General features: G+C 35.5%; 1 protein-coding gene across 1 annotated transcript; it reads left to right on the top strand.

Annotated features, from left to right (window-relative positions):
- The first annotated feature begins 14,728 nt into the window (after positions 1-14,728).
- On the top strand, positions 14,729-20,426 carry LOC131079961 (myosin-binding protein 2). Its single transcript, XM_058017997.1, has 3 exons — positions 14,729-17,472; positions 17,743-19,202; positions 19,744-20,426. Exons 1-2 carry the CDS (start codon positions 15,498-15,500, stop codon positions 19,173-19,175), a joined length of 3,408 nt encoding a protein of 1,135 aa, XP_057873980.1. The 5' UTR covers positions 14,729-15,497; the 3' UTR covers positions 19,176-19,202; positions 19,744-20,426.
- The last annotated feature ends 810 nt before the right edge of the window (positions 20,427-21,236 follow it).

Raw genomic sequence — 21,236 nt, 5'->3', positions numbered from 1 at the left:
TTGATTTATCTTGTATACTCCTAAAAGAGGTTCTGACCTGTTTACCCATTTGACATTCTTTAAATACCGAATTATAGGGATTCATAATCTTAGGTATATCTCTAACAACCCTAGTTGAACTGATCTTCATAATGAAATCAAAATTCACATGACATAGCCTTTTATGCCATAGCCAATTCTCATCAATCTTTGTAATCAAACATGTCTTCTCACCATAGTTCAAATGAAATATGTTACCTTTTGTTTGTGTACCGATTGCAATCTCCAAGCCAAATTTGTTAATGATTTTGCATTTTTCATCCTTGAACTTTAACTCAAATCCCTTATCTACGAATTATCCTACACTCAAAATATTATGCTTCAAACCTTCAACATAATAAATATTGTCAATATTGTTCTTACCATCCAATGATATAGTTCCTTTTCCTTTGATCATACATGCCCTGTCATCTCCAAATCTAACTAGTCCACCATCAAATTCTTGCAAATACAAAAACTTCCCTTTATCTCCAGTCATATGATGTGAACAACCACTAACAATTACCCATTCATCCTTGTCCTCAATTTTAGCAGCAAGTACCTTCTCCTCAAGTACACTCTCTTCCAGTGTTGGATCATCTTCCTTGATAGCCAAGAATACCCATTCCTTCCCATTGCCAGATCCACTAGCACAATCTTCTGTCGGTTCATCATCTAAATCAATAATGCCTTCCTCATCCACTATGTAGCATGATTTGTCTCTGTTTTTCTTGAGTCTATACTTGTTCTTGTTAGGAACTGGGAAGGACAACTAACAGGGGGGGTGAATCACTTGTGAACCAGTTGTCAATAAATTATAACCCCCAAAAAATTATTCCAACTTAAAACTCAGTGCCAGTAAAACAAACTTTAATGTCGATAAAATCGATTAGTTGTTATAGCAGACCAGTATAACTTAATGCATGAAACATACAGGAAAACAACATCCACAACACATGACACAGAGATTTTGATGTGGAAACCCTATAAGGGGAAAAACCACGGTGGGAAAACTTACCCACAATCAGATGATACTACTACAGATAGTAAGTGTATACAAACGGGGTCTGCACATGCAAAAAGGCCAACCACCTAGAGCTCACTTCTCAATCCCAAAATAGGAGTCACACTGACTACAATTGGATGGTTAAATCTAATAACAATGTACTGCTTCAGAATAGCATCTGCAATGTTGGATTCAGTACCGGTTTAAGCTATGACCATGAGTGCCAAACACCTTCATAACCTTCCTTCAACCTTCAGCTAATATCTTCGTGATTCACAAAAGGGTCTGCTTATTTTTTCTCTTCAATATTCACAAACACTCATAATATCTAATCTTCAATAAGATCTTACAATCATTTATACAAAACCTATGACCTCAACATTAGGTCGGCTCACTAAAGATATTACAATTAAATCAATTACAAAATAAGTCTTGATGCGATACAATATATCGGCTCAATACATTTACACATTATCCAATCAATAAACCATTTCCAAAACGTGTCGTGTTGATCTGGAATAGATATCATGTATCAATTCATAACCTAGACTTGTCTGTCAATAAAGGCAAATATGTTAACTCAATTAGACCAATAAGAAAAAAACCAAATTAAAACATCCAATCCATGTCTTCAACATAACCAAATGATCTCCAGATGATAACAAGTTATCATCACTACCGATGAACATATACTGGTGACTGTGCATAAGCCAATAACCATGTTAGGACCACAATGTGTCGGTTCAACAATAAACCAATATAACAAGAGTGCCAAATCAACAAAGTAGGCCTCCAAGAAGATAAGTGTTGACATCAATGACAAAACCAATGCAAAACATGACGAAGTCATCCATAATACCAACAATCTCACCCTTTGGCATTGATGGAAACACATCTAAGTGCCAAAAACAAAATGCCAAAAACCAACAATCTCCAAAAATAGATCAACACAAAGTTCTGTACCAAAAACATAAATAATACAACCAAAACCAAAAATACATCTCTCCCCAAGTACATTTTTTTTCTATAGATATCTCTCCCCCTTTGACATCAAATGCCAAAGTAGTTAAGAATCAAAACATAACATATAACTAACTACTCCCCCTGAGCACTAGCTCTCCTTCATCAAAGCCGGAAAAAGATTTTTCTATTAGTCTCTGTCGGTTTGATGCCAATCTTCATCATTCAAGTCTATGTTGGTGGGGAAATTACCCCAAGCTGCTCTCTGAGATATTCAAATGTTTCCTTAGGCAAAGGCTTTGTAAAAATATCTACAATTTGCTCTTTATTATTCACATAAACCAATCTCACTTCATTTGCTTCAACATTCTCTTTTAGAAAATTTTACTTAATATAAACATGCTTTGTCTTAGAGTGAAATATCAGATTCTTTGATATATCAATTGTTGTTGAATTATCACAATAAATAATTATCGGTTCCTTGCATTTTACCTTTATATCCTTCAACATTTGCTTGATCCATAATACCTGAGTACACTTAGTTGTTGTTGCAACATATTCCGACTTTGTTGTAGATAATGATGTACAAGTCTGATTCTTGCTTATCCATGAAATTAACCTTCTGCCAAGAAAGAATGCACCACTAGTGGTACTCTTTATGTCATCTACATCTCTTGCCCAATTTGCATCTGTATATGCACATAACTCAAAATTGTCATTCTTAGGATACCATAAACCAAGATTTGTTGTGCCTTGTAGGTACTGGAAAATCCTTTTTACCATTGATTCATGATTTTCTTTAGGATTGGTTTGAAATCTTGAAACAATACATACTGCATTCATTATATCAGGTCTGGTTTGTGTCAAATACAGTAATCCTCCAATCATAGATTTGTACCTTGTCGGATTTATAGGAGCTGAATCATCCTTCAATGTCAATTTATCTGTTGTACTCATAGGAGTGCTTACTGGTTTGGAGTTTTCCATATCAAATTTCTTCAAAAGTTGCTTCAAGTATTTTGTTTGACATATGAATATAAATTTATCTGTTTGAGAAATCTGCAAACCTAGAAATTTGTTTATCTCTCCAATCATAGACATTTCAAATTCTTCCTGCATCTTGTTAGCAAAGTCTTTACATAATCCATCTTCACCTCCAAAGATGATATCTGTAAGGAAGTAAAGTAGCGGAAACAACTTCCTACACTAACCTTGAGAGGAGGGTAATGCAAAACTTTTCAGATCATTACAACAGTTACAGAGAATAGAAATAGATATAATAACATTCATACCACAACATAATGATTTACGTGGGGAAAACCCTTTCGGGAGAAAAACCCCACCCTCCAAAAGCAGCTCAATATTTTATTCAGCAATCAAAAATAGATTACAACATACTTGCAGAGAAAGCTCTTCGCAGGAGTACCACTAATCAGAGATTCAGAGGCAACTCAATAGCCATAAGACTCTTACACTCAACCTCTATCTCACACACCTCATAAATAGGAGATACAATACAAGAAACCGTCAAACGGTATTACAAAACCATGGGCTAAAACCACCCAATAAGGTGTAGCCGACCTTATCTCCCTTCTATGACATGTTAAAGCACACATCAACACGTGTCGCTCCCTTTTACAGCTCATTTATGTATCCGATACAAATTATTTTTCCTATTTCAGGAGTACAAACTTCCGGAGGCCATAACTTGAGAACCGGGTGTCCGATTGACGAACCGTTTGAAGCGCCGGAAAGCTCGCGAAGTGCTCTATCACCTTGTAATCGGCTTCACCAGTTACAGCCACTTTTCAAGGCGTTTCGGAGCCTCTAAAGTCCCCAAAATTAAGTTTATATATTTTATTGCACCCCTCCAAGACGAAAACTTTAATATCTTCAAAACTAGCTGTGACCTTGCGACGCAACTTTACCGGAATGCTTATCTAGCCAACCAGAAGCTTCAGGGAGAGTTTCGCACCATTTCGTGCTCAAATGAAAACTTACTATAAATAGTAACCTCACATAAATGCAAGGTTGAGACACCATTTTTCCCAACAATATCATCCACATATACTTCAATAACCAGAATATCATCATTGGTGATTTTGTAGTACAAGTTGTTGTCAGCATTACCTTTTGTGTGTCCAAGCTTTACAAGATATTTATCAAGTCTAGCATACCATGCTCTGGGAGCTTGCTTTAATCCATATAAAGCTTTCCTTAACCTGCAAACCATATCCTTATCATCTGTCAAGGAAAATCCATCAGGTTGTTCCATGTAAACTTCCTCTTCAAGATCTCCATTAAAAAATGCACATTTTACATCCATCTTATAAACTTTATAGTTCTTATGAGCTGCAAATGCAAGAAATAGTCTAACTGCTTCAATTCTAGCTACCGGTGCAAAGGTTTCATTATAATAAATTCCTTATTTTTATGAATAACCTTTACAAACTAATCTTGCTTTGTTTTTTATTACTTCACCATCCTCATTAAGTTTATTTCTAAATACCCATTTAGTTCCAATTACATTTTTGTCTTTAGGTCGGGAAACTAATGTCCAAGTATTATTCTTTTCAATTAGTTCTAATTCATCTTCCATTGCTTTTATCCCATGTTTATCTTGACATGCTTCAATAACAGATGTTGGTTCAACTTGAGAAATTAAACATACCTCTTCATTTGTCAATCTTCCTCTTGTCATAACACCTTGATTTTTGTTTCCAATTATCTGATTCTCTGAATGATTCGATCTTACATACCTGGGTTTATTTACATGATGTTGTTCTTCAGTCACAATTGAGTTTTTTGATGATGCCGATGTGATTGGATCTACATTATGTATCGGTGCAATTTGTGTCGGTTCATTTATAATCATTTCAACTGTCGGTTCTATAGATCTTGAATCTCCTCTAAAATGTTCATCTATCTTCACATTAGTTCTCTCAATGATTTTCTGCAATCTTTTATTATAACATCTATATGTCTTGCTTCTAGTTGAATAACCAAGAAATATTCCTTCATCACTTCTAGGATCAAATTTGCCAATATACTCATCTCTCCTAATATAGCATTTGCTTCCAAATATTCTGAAGTACTTAAGAGTAGGAGTATGACCAACCCATAGTTCATAAGGGCTCTTGCTGGTTTCACTTTTGATGTGAACTATGTTGAAAGTATAAATTGTTTTATTCATTGCTTCTCTCCAATATACATGAGGTAGATTTTCTTCCATCATCATGGTTCTTGTTGCATCTAGAATAGTTATGTTCTTCCTTTCCACAACTCCATTTTGCTAGGGTGTCCAGGGTGCTGATAGTTGTCTTTTGATTTCATTCTTCTCACAAAATGCATTAAATTCTCTAGATGTAAATTCCCCTCCTTGATCAAATCTTAACATTTGATTTTCTTGCCAGTTTCATTCTCTACCATTGCCTTGTATATCTTGAATCTTCCAAAAGCTTCTGATTTCTCTCTGAGAAAAGTAACCCAACACATTCTAGAATAATTATCAATTATTAGCATAAAGTATCTATCTCCCTAAAGACTTCTTGTTCTTGCTGGACCACATAAATCAGTATGAATTAAATCAAGAATATTATTGGATTTCTCAAAAATGCTCTTAAATGTTGTTCTAACTTGCTTTCCCATTTGACATTCCTTACATACCGGATTATGAGGTTTCACAATCTTAGGTAAATCCCTTACTACCTTAGTTGAACTGATCTTTACAATGCAATCAAAATTCACATGACAAAGTCTTTTATGCCATAACCAACTTTCATCAATGTGTGCAATCAAACATGTCTTGTCACTGGTATTCAAGTGAAAGATATTACCTTTAGTCTGATTACCGGTTGCAATCTCCAATCCAGTTTTGTTCATGATTTTGTATTTTTCATTCTTGAATTGTAATTGAAATCCTTTTTACACTAATTGACCAACACTCAAAAGATTATGATTTAAACCTTCTACATAATAAACATTGTCAGTATTGTGCTTACCATCCAAAGATATAGTGCCTCTTCCTTTAATTAAACAAACTTTTTCATCTCCAAATCTTACTAGACCTCCATGAATTTCCTATAATGATAAGAATTTGCTTTTATCACCAGTCAGATGATGTGAGCATCCACTATCAATGATCCATTCACCCTTTTCTTCAATTTTTGCTGCTAATGCCTGCTCTACCGATTTGATAATAGGTATCGGTTGATCTTCTTTTATTGCAACAAATGTCCATCCACTATCTGTTGGATCTTCATCTGAATCATCTGTAACACCTTCATCTGCATAGTAACATGACTTGTCTTTTTTTTTCTTAAATCTGTAACTCTAATATTCAGGGTTAGATTTATATATTCTTTTTGCTTCCTCTCTTAGTCTTGCATGTCTATCAGGACACCTAGAAGCCATATGACCAACTTTATTGCAATTAAAACATTTGAAAGGTGCTTTACCTTCATACTTACTTCCTACTGGACCTTTAGGCATCTTCCTTGCAAATAGTGCTTCAAGTTCTTCATTGTTCAAGTTCTTCAAGTTCTTCATTTTCTCTTCTCATATATTCAAGTTCTTTTGCATAAAGTGCTTTCCAATCAGTTTTGTCAGATGATGATGATGATGATGATGATGCTTTGAAAGCTATATCAGTTTTGATTGTAGCAACAGGACCAAACTCTTCAAGCTCAAATGCAGAAAGTTTTCCAACCAAGGTATCTCTAGAAACTAATGTATTAGGCATTGTTCTCAACTCATTAATAGCAGTCACTTTCATTTTGTAAGCCGGTGGCAAAGCTCTTAAAACTTTAGAAACAATTTCATCTTCACTTAAAGATCCTCCACAACATTGTATTCCTAAAATAATTTCATTAACTCTTTCCATAAATGCATAAATTCTTTCATCTTATTCCATTTTTAAATTTTCATACCTAACCTGGTAACATTCCAATTTTGGAATTTTGAAAGTGGTATCTCCTTCATTCAATGTTTCCAGTTTATCCCAAATAGCTTGTGCAGTAGATTGGTTTGATAATCCCATGATTTGTTGATCTGATAATGCGCTCAGAAGTGCTTCTCTTGCTTTGCAATCATTCTCCAAGTCTTTAGCCAATGTCGGTGGATGAGGGACATTCGGAGTAGGACCAACATAGCCATTCTTTGTAACATCTCATATATCTCTTCCAATACAATTCAGATGTGTTTCCATTCCGATCTTCCATATACCATAGTTATCTCCATCAAGTTTCAGACTGTCCTTCCTAAAAATATTTGATGTCATAGGATCTCCTCAAGCTGTTAGGCTTCTACAAAAAGAGGACTTAGCTCTTATACCAATTGTTAGGAATCGGGAAGGACAATTAAGAGGGGGGGGTGAATCAGTTGTGAACTAGTTGTCAATAAATTATAACCCAAAATAAATTATTCCAACCTAAACTTAGTGCTGGTAAAACAAACTTTAATGTCGGTAAAATAGATTATTTGTTATAGCAGTACCAGTATAAATTAATGCATGAAACAGAAAGGAAAACAACATCCACAACACATGACACAAATATTTTGACATGGAAACCCTATAAGGGGAAAAACCACGGTGGGAAACCTTACCCACAATCAGATGATACTACTATAGATAATAAGTGTATACAAATGGGGTCTGCACATGCAGAAAGGCCAACCGCCTAGAGCTCACTACTCAACCACAAAATAGGAGTCACACTGACTACAACTGGATGGTTAAATCTAATAAGAATGTACTACTTTAGAATAGAATCTGCAATGCTGGATTCAGTATTGGTTTAAGCTCTGACCATGAGTGCCAAACACCTTCATTACCTTCCTTCAACCTTTAGATAATATCTGTGTGATTCGCACAAGGATCTTCCTATTTTCGCTCTTCAATATTACACACACTCATAATATCTGATCTTCAATAAGATCTTGCAATAATTTATACAAAACCTAAGACCTCGACATGTTGGCTCACTAAAGATATTACAATTAAATCAATTACAAAATAAGTCTTCATGCGATACAATATGTCAGCTCAATACATTTACACATTATCCAATCAATAAACCATTTCCAAAATGTGTCGTGTTGATCTGGAATAGATATCATGTACAAGTTCATAACCTAGACTTATCTGTCGGTAAAGGAAAATATGTGAACTCTATTAGACTGATAAGAAAAACACCAAATCCAAACATCCAATCCATGTCTTCAACATAACCAAATGATCTCCAGATGATAACAAGTTATCATCACTGCCAATGAACAATATATCTTGTCGGTGAACATATACCAGTGACTGTGCATAAGCCAATAACCATGTCGGGACCACAATGTTCAACAATAAACCAATATAACCAAAGTGCCAAATCAATAATGTAGACCTCCAAGAAGATAAGTTTTGACATCAATGACAAAACCAATGCAACACATGATGAAGTCATCCATAATACCAACAGTTCTGATATCCAAGGTTAGGCTTAAATGATTATTTAACTCTTTCTTCAAATCTTGAATTTCTTTCAGGACATCTAGATGCAAAATGACCAATTTTATTACATGCAAAACATTTAAAAGGTGTTTTTCCTTCATACTTACTTCCTACCCATCCTTTCGGTACTCTTCTAGCAAATAGTGCTTTAAGTTGCTCAAACTCATCATCTTCTCTCTTCATATCTTCTAGTTCTTTTGCATATAGAGCTTTCCAATCTTGCTTACCGGTTGTAGATGTAGATGCATGGAAAGTAGGTTCAGTCTTCACAGCTCCAGAAGATCCAAATTCCTCAAGCTCAAAAGCAGATAGTTTCCCAACCAAAGTATCTTTGTTGACAAATGTATTAGCCATTATTCTGAAGTCATTAATTGCAGTAGCCTTCATTTTGTAAGCCAGTGGTAGGGCTCTCAGGACTTTAGAAACAATTTCATCTTCACTCAGAGTTCCACCACAACATTGAATTCTCATAACAATCTCATTTACTCTTTCCATGAATGCAGTAATCCTTTCATCTTCTTCCATCTTCATGTTTTCATATGTCACCCGGTAACCATCAAGTTTAGCAATCTTCATTGTAGGGTCACCTTCATTAAGAGTCTGCAATTTATCCCATATAGCCTTTCCAGATGATCTGTCTGTTAATCCCATTATTTGTTGATCAAAAAGTGCACACAAGAGGGCTTCTCTTGCTCTACAATCATTCTCAAGCTCCTTGTCCAGGTTTTCCGAAGGAAGATTTCCAAATCCCGGATTAAAGGGTGTGACACCATTCTGTGTGATCTCCCAAATCTCCTTGCCAAGATATCTCAGATGAGTCTCCATCTGAATCTTCCATACTGTGTAATTTGTTCCTTCAAGCCACAGTATATCCCTTCAAAAGATAGCTCCATAAGAACTAGATGAACTTGAACTCTTAGTCACCATAGGATCTTCCTCAAGCAGTTAAGCTTTCTGCAGAGAGGACCAAAGCAGGGTGAATCAGCTGTCATAGATTAGCAGAAGCATTAGCAATTTAAACTTTAATACCAGAACCCAAAACAATAATACCAGAATAGCAGTTAATCCAATTAAGCATAAACAATAATCATAGAGTAAAAGCCATCCACACAACACCAAGATTTGTACATGGAAAACCCGGTAAAGGGAAAAATCATGGTGGGAAGCCTACCCACAGTCAAATAATACTTTTGTAGTAAGTATGTGAATTACAATGAAGGAGCTTGCACTTGTAGGAAGGCCAACAACCTAGAGCACACTACTCATCACAAAATGAGCCTCACTGACTACATATAAATCCAGACTACAATCTGGAGAAGTGTTGAACTGCAAAAGATAACATCTCCTATGCTTGAGTACAGTTCCAGTTAAGCTCAATACCGGAGGACTAAATCCTCTTACACAAACCCAATTCGATCTCCAATGATCAACCCACTCCTTTTCCTGAATGATATTACATTATCCACACATTACATTCCTTGACCATGACCTCTTACAATAACCATGATGATCTATGATGATCTACAATGAGATCTTACAACTATTTATACAAACCCTTGACCATAAACAATCAGGTCAACCACCAGACAATAAACCAATTACATAATTACAAACCATGTCAGCCTTAGACCAAACAAATAATATCCACACATAAGACATCCCAAAAATACAACAATAGGTCCTATCCACATGTTACATTAATGTCGGTCCATAACCTAGATCAACCGGGACCAAGGATAGGTCCACATGCTTCAGCAATGATCTCCAAACACCAAGTCTTGAACATGATCACCAACAACATCCTGAAACTCCATCAGAAGTTGCACCAACAACAGTTATGAAATGCATCAAAGATCTCCACCAAAATCTCTACCGATGAAACCCTCGCTGGAACCAGAAACCAATCTTCTAAGCAAGTAGGATAGCATCCAATCACTAGACAAAAACCAACTGACCAAATATGAGTATAAGAATTATGAACAAGCCAATTCCATCACCAGATTATACCGAAGTCTACCGGATCATGCCGGATCCAAGTTAACCAAAAACTACTCAACCTACCGGGACTAGAAGGGTGTCGGTAAAGCATCCAAGCAGCTAATGTTAACATCAATGACAACACATAATCAATTCCACCAAATGGCCAACACGTACATGACACTACACCTAGAAAATATTGAAGAGTTGACACCTCTTTTAGAAATGGAGCTTGATCTTGGAAAACTAATTTAGTGTTGAAAAAATGCATGAAGATGATTGAGGATGGTAAAAAGGCATTGGCCATCTTCTTTGATACAGGAAATCTTTTTCAATAAATTTTTAGGCTCTAAATTATGAAAATTCTTTTCAAACATAATTATGATCTTGTAACTAGTGAAGTTTGACTTTGATCTAGGCTCCATTTGTAGTTAGGCATTCACCACCTGCACAAGGTAGTGATAATTAGTCACCTCAATTCAGAATTGAATATGGAAAGGTGTCCCTATGTGGAAAGAGCTATTTGAGGTCAAACAACATGATCACATAGGATTTGTGATAAATTTTTGTGAGCTATTGAATCAACCAAACCTATTGGGAAAATGGGTAGAATGGGTAATGATATTAGATTGCCAATAAATCCATTTAAAGTTATCTTTATGATAGGGCATAAAATTGCAAACATGTTAGACATGGACCAATGTGGATATATGCTAAAGTAGCAATGTATTAATAAAATGAGACTTTTCAACCTTAAAGGTTTGAGGGCTGCAATCAATCTTGAGTGAGATGAGTGAGAGGTCAAAAAGAACACAATATGGGTTACAATAGAAGAAAATAATACCTAGCAAATGAAAATTATGATCTCCCTAGGGTTAGCCCATAATACTATGTCCCAATTTTTAGTCATGGTAGGATATTGAAATCAATATTTTTCACCAAATTTTTACTTTCTTACATGTACAATAAACAAATTGCTAATAATTTGAAGATAATATGAACTAGTGATTTTTTAAATTTTGTTTATAGATTAAAAATATATATTCTATAAAAATTTAAGAAATAACTTGGGGTTTTTTAGGTAACTTTTAATAAATTATTTTTTATAGTTAATAATATTTCTAAAATGTTATATTTATTTGATATAGCATAAATTTATTTGTAGAAATGGTAAAATTATAAATTTTTAACCATAGATTTGTAACATTAATATCTAAGGCACAAATATTCTTTCATAATTTTTTGTTGCATAATTTTTTTATCTTTTTCAAGTGAGATTGACTATAATTCATACATAAGTTCATTCAGTATCACATAAATTTGTTTGTATGCATTTGAATTAACTTCTTTTTTTGTTACAATAAGGACATCAGCACCTAGGGAGCAAATACTTTAAAAAAAAAAATCTCAATTTTTTTAATTTTTTAACATGTGTTAAACAAAAAACTTGATGTTCGACGAAAAATCTACATTCACAAGAAATGAAAAATAAATATGACGATCAAATAAATTATATTCAATATTTTACTTTTTGAAAAGATTATAACAAGAGCTACATATTTATAAAACATTAAATTTCTAAATGAATTCATTTGATCCCCCAAAAGGTAAAACAAACGTGGGTTTTTGTTAGCATTTTTTTGGTGTAGAGGAGACTCCATTATAGGTATATACTTTAAGACTAGAGGGGTTCTGTCCAAGGGGGTTTTATCTAACCCTCTTCAATTAAAATCCCTTATATGTAACCTCACAAGATTTAAATCATTAAATTTTCTAATAAGTATGTGATTTTTAGGAAAAAATTAGGATGTTTTAGAAGTGGGACACACTATTGTGGAAGATCCCCTAACATCATGGAAAAATCAATCCTCTTAGTGATTCTGTCTAACCCACTATGTAAATTAGACCAGCATGTTCTAATTGGGAGATGTGCCCTGGTAGCCATGATTTGGGTCATAAATGCCCAATTTATTATGTATATAGAACCATGCCTATCTTTTTCTAGCTACCCATCGTATCAATAAATGTCCCTACTTTTTTATACCACCTAATCCATATTAAAATCCCCATTAAGAACCTTTTACACTAGTAGAAGATCATTTACAAACCACCACCAAATAAGATTCCTTTAGTCACATGATTACTGTTGAAATAGATATTGTCCAACCATATGAAATATCACTTGATTAAAATAAAAACCCAACAAAATGAATCTTTTGAAGACAAATAATATATAGAGAAGAAGTTTTTTGTTAAAAATATTGCAACATAGACTTAAGATTTGGACTTGGCATACCCCCTACATTCCTTGAAAATCAATTCATGAAGCAAGAAAATCAAGAGGTCCATCTTCTCAAATTCCAACCCTTGCAATGCATAAAAAATTTTCTATTCAAAACTATTTTGGTTGGGAAAAGGAACCAAACTATATTTGTCTTTTCTAAGGAAAATATTCTCTTTCTTCAAAATCCTAGGTAGGACTATGAGACTATCTTTCTCCATCTAAGTGTGATGGAATTAAGATTCCCAAAGTTGGTGAGTGAAGAACACTCTTTAGAAGAGGAGTTCTAGAAAATTAAGGCTTAGCAACCTCTTTGATAGACTCATTAGTAGGGTGAAGAGGACATGGTTATCACTCAATAGTTTATGCCATTTTCACCTATCTTGGTTGAGGGGATCTCATGGGTTTTGACGATTTACCACTAGCTTGAGGTTGTGGTAGATTTGTAGTTATACCCTTGGTAGCTACACCATTGTTGGGTCTAGAGTTGGAGTAATAGTTTGTCAAGGCCTTATTATGATCATTTTCATAGTTTCCAACATTAGTCCACCCATCTTGAGATTTAGTTACCTCAACAATAGCTTGGAGGTTGGTTTTAGTTTAAAGATAGCTAAAGGGTATTCTTTAATCTTATGGTTTGAGGCTTGACATCAAAAGAAAGGATTGAGTAGTTTGACATACCCAATGTGTTACATGTGGTGTATATATCTAGATCGCATATCAATAATTTCTTTTAAATCATTTGTAAGGTCAATTTCTGCATAAACTATACATTGCGGCCTAGTTGAATATATATTTTATGTTCAACATATATAATTCCCAAGAGAAGAAGCAATTTGATGAAGGACCAACATAGCAATTGTAACTTAGGAAATTTGAACCAAATGGGAACTTTAGAGCCTATTGGTTAGATAGTACAAAACCCTTATCTAGGGAGAAAAATAAGTAGTGAGCCATGCACAAAGTAAGGGCCATGGTAGATGACAATGACTACATGTTTAGCTTTTACAAAGTGAAATATGAAGAAACATAGATTGTTAAATTCTAGAATGTATCCAATTTAACTCCATGGGGAACTCTTGCAATGTTTATCAAGTTACAAAACATGTTTTGTTGATGGCACATACCTATCAAAATAACTAATGAGGATTAAATGCTCAAGCCATTTACAATTTTTATCAAAATCCAACATAAAAAAACCATCTTATGGGTTAGTAGAAGACATACCTCACAAAATCTTTAGGGGTCAAATTTATAGATTTCTTAAATGACGCTATTGCTCACTCCAATTCCTAATGTTTTAGCATTAACAACCGAAACAAAAGACCTGAACACTACTAAAAGAACTATCCTTAGAACAAGAAACTACGAAATTACTAGGATAAATATAGACAAGATAACAAAATATTGTCACCTTGTTAATTAACAATTTGAACAAACAATACATACATACAAACGAAAACCAAGCTCACTTAATCATCCAAAAACTCATTTTCATTAATTTTACAACTTTAATAATATAAATCATCTTACTCTCACCATCCAATATATCTAAATTTTTAAAAAAGGGACCATTCAAGTTCTAGCATAGCTATTGAAATTCAGTAGTGGTTTATCTCCTTTGCATTGGCCCCATTCTACCCAATTTGATAGGTCCCATTTCGCTTATTCTGATGGTAATTTGGCATCCCACTTTAGATCAAATGATTTTAAATTCTAATAACCCGAAACCAAGGATTATTATAATTGCTCTTGAGTAACTGTAATGCCGTTTCTAATAAGGTAATTGAATCCAATGTACTGCAAATTGTTATACTTTACTTGTTAGTTGAGCATCGGTAACAAGAAAATTCGGATAACCTCATTTTGCAGGTGTAATTGATGAAATGGGTCACGCTTGTCGTCTTGAGTTGACATCTAATTTGGAAAAAAAAAGGAAAAGAGGAAAATCTCATTACATACCTAGCTTAATTCCCTCAAAAATTTTATTCAAGGAGGCTTAGATTTCCTGTTCCTATTAAACATTATCATTTCTGATCATGAAAGCATGATTATTGCAAAAGCAAAGATTATGGTGGTGGCTCATGACTGAGACACATCATTTTGCATACGTTTATATATGTGTATATACAGAGGAGGACGGTGATGCTGCACCTTTGGAAAAAAGTCCAACACAAAACCTCTTTATTCACTTTCAAAGAGCTCAATGGTGCAGCAGTATGTGTAATGTGTATAAGTAAATGAGGCAAGCTATTCTGTTAAAGAAAGTTAGTGGGTACTGTTACTTTTGTCAAAGTTTAAACACCTAGCTTCCCTCTGACAAATTCAGTTCTTTCCAAGCTTTTGTATTTCCTAGTCTTTCCTTTCTCTTTATTCCTTCCTTTGGATGCCCGATTGCCTCTTCAAATTCTTCTCCATCTACCCTCCAATCCCAAATCTAAGTTGAAGGAGTTTGTTCTTGCCTCTGCAACTTGCAGACATATAAGAGGTTTTTGATTGTTTTCTGTTACCTGGTTTTGAAGAGTTTTGTTCAGATTTTACATTTTTAAGATTCTTTTACACTGCCCATATATGTGTATAGCTATTAGGATTGATAGATCTTGAACTGATTTTTTTCTTTTGGGTCTGTTAGCTTCGTACCCACCATTCCGATTTTGCTGTATAGTTGCTGAAGAGTTTATTGATTTTGGAGTAGACCTCCTGCTCCTATTTCGTCCATAAGCTATCAAATCCTTCTTTGTCTGTATTGAGTAGTCATGGCTTCCAATGGTTTTGCCAAGGTTTTAAAGCGAAATTCATGGAGACTGACCACAATATTGGTTTACGCAGTACTTGAATGGATGCTAATATTACTATTGCTGATTAGTGCTCTGTTTCAATACATAACCACAAAGTTTGCTAGTTTTTTCGGTTTACAACCACCTTGCTTATGGTGTTCTAGATTGGACCATATCCTAGAGCCAAAAGAGCCCGACTTTTACAGAAAGCTCATATGCGATCGCCATGCTAAGGAGATTTCCTTGTTGGGTTATTGCCGAAATCACAGGAAATTGGCAGATGCTCATGGAATGTGTGAGGATTGTGCATTTTCAATGCCTACTCATTGCTCTGCAGAAAACAATGAAAGCAAGCCAAGCTGGATCACATGTATGTCTCTGGTAGCAGACATGGGCTTTGATCTGCCAAAGAAAACAGTTGCCAAGGGGTTGCTGACAAATGGTCACGTTGATGAGTTCAAGCCACGAGGTGCAGAGCCAGACGAGAAACCAATGAATGGCTGGGTAAGTGAGGAATTGTGCACTTGCTGCAATGCTCCTTTGGTTCATAAATTGTATTCCCATAATATTATCAAAACTATTTTGTTTGATGGGAAGGATGATACGATCCTCAAACCCCAATGGAATACATTGGATTATGCTGGAAATTGTCTAGAAAGAGCATTGGAAGGCGAGAATGGATTGAAAAAACAATCTGTCTGTGTCTGTGGAGGCACCCAGGTCAAGATCTCAGAGGTGTTTGTGAGTTCTCCCAATGAATCTAATGTTGTTTCATCATCATCTGTAACAATCCTATCAGATGATGAAACGGAGTCAAGAGAGGAGAAGGTGGACAGCAACTCAATTGACCTTGAAGAAAACGCCAAGGATGTTTCTGAAACCCATTGTAGTGAAGCACCTGATGAGGTTCAAATTGAGCCTAGAAGTCTTGAAGTTTTTCAGGATGATGTTGATTCTGCAGTGACCATCCAGCCTGATATCTTTGTTGATAAGAGAATAGCATATCCTGAGATTACCACACAAGAATGTGGAATGGTACCTGACGTGACGATTACAGAAATGGTAATCGAGGACACAGCCAATGATCAGGTCATCAAGAGGTTAGCCTTTGTTGAAGAGCCTCTTGAATCGACTTCTGAAGAAGCTACAGAAGACGTGGAGGGATTAATTCAAGCTTCTGCTGATGTGGGAAATCAAAATGAAGAATCCATAGAAGATGTGGCGAATCAAATTGAAGCATCCATAGAAGATGCAGAGGATCAAAACGAAGTAGCTGCTGCGGACAGTACTTGCAACAGCTTGCAATTAGAGGAGATTGCATCTGAAGTCGTCACGAAGGGCTTGGATGATGGAGATGATTCAGACCCGCACACGACATGTTCTTATGCTGGTTCTGTAGACCTCCTGCCAAAATCTTTTGAGGCGTCCCCTGATGCTGAGGACATCCCTGCGGAGGTGGAACTAGTTGAAGAAAGAGATTGTGTTGCTGTGACAGAACAAGGGGATAATGCTACAGAAATCACCAACGAGGATTACACTGAACTTCCATTGGAGGATACTATTGCCGTTTCTGAGCCTTTCCCAGTGAATATAGATGATCACACTGCTTCTCTGAATAGTGAAGGGGTTGCTGATGAAACCCAAGATTTAGAGGATTCAGAAATGGATGGGATCAAGGGATCAGAAGCTGATCCTCGTTCACCTGAAATAGTTACAGAACCCACTGAAATTGGCAATGAGGAAACAACATCCACTGATGTTGTCACTGAAGAATCAACATCCACTGATGTTGCCGCTGAAGAAGAAACATCCACATATGTTGCTACTCAAGAAGCAATACCCAATCTTGTTGCGACTGAAGAAGCAACACCCAATCTTCTTGTGACTGAAGAAGCAACAATGGAGATTTCTGATGCTCTGGACGTGGATTCCAGAAGAGAAGAGATTGATGCAGGTAAATCTCTAGTTATGGTAACAGTTTGCTTTCTCCTTTTGCTGAACCCTTTTTAATTAGTGGTTTTTGGTTTATTATCTTGTGATGTTACCCAAATATTCATTGATATTTATCTTGTGATATTACCCCACATCCCTTGATAATCACGGTCTTTCCATGATCAGAATATTCCTTGCTGTTGAATTTTGTTGTTGTACTATTTTGTATTTATATGGAAGATCAAGAAATGGAATTAACAATAAGGGAGAACTGGTTACAATTTGCTTGCAGTCTCCGAGTACATTGATGTGACAACCAGAGAAGATCAGAGATGTAATGGACCTGCATTGGGAGACCTGGATGGCAATTCTATCCAAAATTTGGATCAGAATAGCACTGAGGCTGGTCATCAAGAGCACAATGAAGCTGACAAAATGGATGAAGACAGAGCCTCTGAAACACCAAGGTCCATAGAAGGTATTCAGTTTCTACATAAAAGAATGCAAATTGATAGGAAGGAATCTAGTCCAGACTCTCTTGATGGAAGTATTATAAGTGAAATTGATGGAGAATTTGAAGCTGATCGCCTCAAGCGTGCACTAGAGGCAGAGCGGAAGGCTCTGAATACTTTATACTCAGAGTTGGAAGAAGAAAGAAATGCTGCTGCAATTGCTGCAAATCAAACTATGGCTATGATCACAAGGCTACAAGAGGAAAAAGCAGCAGTACAAATGGAGGCCTTGCAATACCAAAGGATGATGGAGGAGCAATCTGAATATGATCAGGAAGCTCTACAACTGTTGAATGAGATTCTTGTGAAGAGAGAAAAAGAAAAGCAGGAATTAGAGAAGGAACTTGATCTTTGCAGGAGGAGATTGCTACAGTATGAAGCAAAAGAGAGGAGAATGGAGAAAAAAATGAGGACTTATGAAAATGAAAGACCAAGTTCTGCAGAGAAAGGGGAAGAAACACCCGAGAATCAATCTTGCAGAAACAGGACATCTTCAAGCTCTTCCCTGAGCGATAATAGTGATGATGTCTCATCTGATCCTAATGATGTCAATGATCAATTGGAAGCAGGGGAGATTAACCAAAATACCCCATCTGACTTGATCATGAGCGTGGGAAGAGGGTATGTTGATACAGAACAGAGGACTAGTTTGGATGAGTCACTGGTTGATTTTGAGGAGGAAAGGATATCAATTTTGGAGCAATTAAAAGTTTTGGAGGAGAAGCTTCACACGTTTGCCAATGATGATCAAGCTGGAATGGCTCATCCAGAGGCAAATGGAATAGAGGATAACATGAAAGAAAGTGATGAAGACAAAGAAACTGTGGAAACAATGAATGGCAATGGAACTCCTACTGCTAGGAGAGTAGGAGGGGGCAAAGGAAAAAGGCTTCTTCCTCTGTTTGATGCCACAAATGTTGAAGAAGATTCATTGCATCATGCAGAAGAGTTGTCCTTAGCAGATCGGTCTAATGACTGGCATAATGTTTCTATGGTTGTAACAGACAACAATAGGCTTGTTATCGAAGAAGAAGTGTACAATTTATACGAGAGATTGCAGGCTCTTGAAGCTGATAGGGAGTTCCTCAAACACACCATAAAATCACTGAGAAAGGGTGATGAGGGTATGAAGCTTCTTCAAGAAATTGCTCAACACCTACGAGACCTCAGAAAGGTAGAACTTAAAGCCAGGAACTACAGTGATCTCATGTAATCAAGTACAGTTCTCCTATCAAGAAAGGTAATAACTCTCCCTGCTGTTATCCTCAGCTTCTGTATGTTAAAACATCTAATCTTAACAATAGTGAAACACCTTGCTTTGTTTCCTTCAAACCCATATGCTAGCCCTCCTGTTCCATAGCCAAAATACTTCTATTTGTGGGACATGTTTAATTTGTGCAGAGGAATTTCTGCTCCTCAACATTCATAGAGAAGAAAAACACCCTTCAGTTGAGTGTTTGTCATTTAGAATGCTAGCAATCTAAGGTGAATTGTGCTTCTATTTCTAAGCCTCACTAGTGCAATGAGCTGATTCATTTTCCAGCACAAATAGTTTTTTATTGGTCATTATCAAGAAACTTCTACTTAAGTATTATACTCTGGAGAAGGTAACACCCATTAGTTGGGTACAACCCAGTGAACTAACTGAACCAGATGTACCCTCTTACTTCCTCAAGATGTGCTTGAGATTCAGAATTATGCATTGTTTGCTTTCAACTTTAGTTGTACCATGTTTCTGGGAATTATAATTGCAGTGAACTAATTTTTCTTAATCTTAACAGGTCAATGTTCTAATGGTGCTGCAGCCTGAATATTGAGAAACCAATCAGATATGTTCCTTAAACATTATAGGTGATATTGAACAGAGGGAGATGCTGGATGGCTGATTGTTTTGCCTATATTCACAGCTTTATTACACCAAAAGCTATCAGGTTGGCATTGAACATCCATTGGAAATCTAAGCACAGATGCAGCTATGCCAAAAATGCATTGAACATCTAAGAAGAATATGGTGATTGATTCATGGCTTTTTGCTGTATGAGTCTTATTATAACAGGTTTTGAGATGTTTTCATACAAGGTTTGTTTGAGGTCAGAAATGTTTACAGCAAAGTTAGGGTCTGGTTTTTTGGGTGGGGCCCTTTTCTTTTGTCTAAATATACGAGATGGTTATTATCTCCACTGTAACCCATTCTGTGCGGTTGGGTAATACGTTTACCAAGTGTGAGAAGTGTGTAGTTATTATAGAAGCCTGACAATGTTCATTGGAGGCAAATCAATTATTATAGTATTGTAGGGGGAGGGGGTGATGAAGGATGGTTGCCATTTTTTAGAGTGAGCAAATTGTGGAATTGATTTCTTTTAAATAACGGTTCTTTAGTTGGAACGAAAGAATGTCAGCTTGTGGATATTTGATATAAATCTATTGTTGATATTAACAATGCAAAATTATTTTTCTTTCTTAATGTGTTATTCTAGTTAATATGTTGCATCTTTAAGGAAAGGAGTATCCCATTCATATGGTTTTAATTGATTTTTTAAAATAAAATATATTGTAATGTATATACGATGCATTATTAGGATCGAAGAATTTAGTAAAGATTATCTAATTAAAAATAAATCAAAAAGATGTTTTTCTTCTAATTATCTAGGTTGAGAGTAATGAATATACAATAAAATTAAATAACAATAAATTAAAAAAAAATATATACAAATATGTTATAAATTCGATAAAAATAGATAAGGGTACTTAGTTTTAGATGTGAGATATGAGATTGAGAAATGATTGTGGCCTTGAATTTGATATGTGGTTTCAACTTGATATATGTGATTCTCAATCCAATGCTTATTTTCTTCATAAATTTGTTCACCTTTAATTATATGGATAGGGTGGTGTTAAAGAGCACGAGTAGAGTTTGCTATGCTAGGATTAGATATTGACTAGCTTCCCACTTTGGACTTTTGCCAAACCCTTGAATCAATTAAGCAATTTCAAACAAGTTCACAAACATGTCAAGTAGAATGCAAATATTTAGATTTATCCTTATAAATGCAAATGTTGATGATTTTTCTATGATATGATAATATAAGTGGTCTATAGTGAGTGATATTAAATGATCTCATGATGTCTAAATGAATTAGGGCTTTGTCCTTTTAGTCAATTCCCTAGTGAGTAAATTTGAATGTTTTAGACTTAAGTTGGTGGGTAATAACTGGTTGTCGGCTTAAGCCTAGGATTACACTTAATGTTGGAATTCATGGACCATAAAAACACA

The sequence above is a fragment of the Cryptomeria japonica genome, chromosome 10 (assembly GCF_030272615.1).
Source record: "Cryptomeria japonica chromosome 10, Sugi_1.0, whole genome shotgun sequence".
Taxonomy (NCBI): Eukaryota; Viridiplantae; Streptophyta; class Pinopsida; order Cupressales; family Cupressaceae; genus Cryptomeria; species Cryptomeria japonica.
This window is presented reverse-complemented; position numbering and strand designations above follow the sequence as displayed.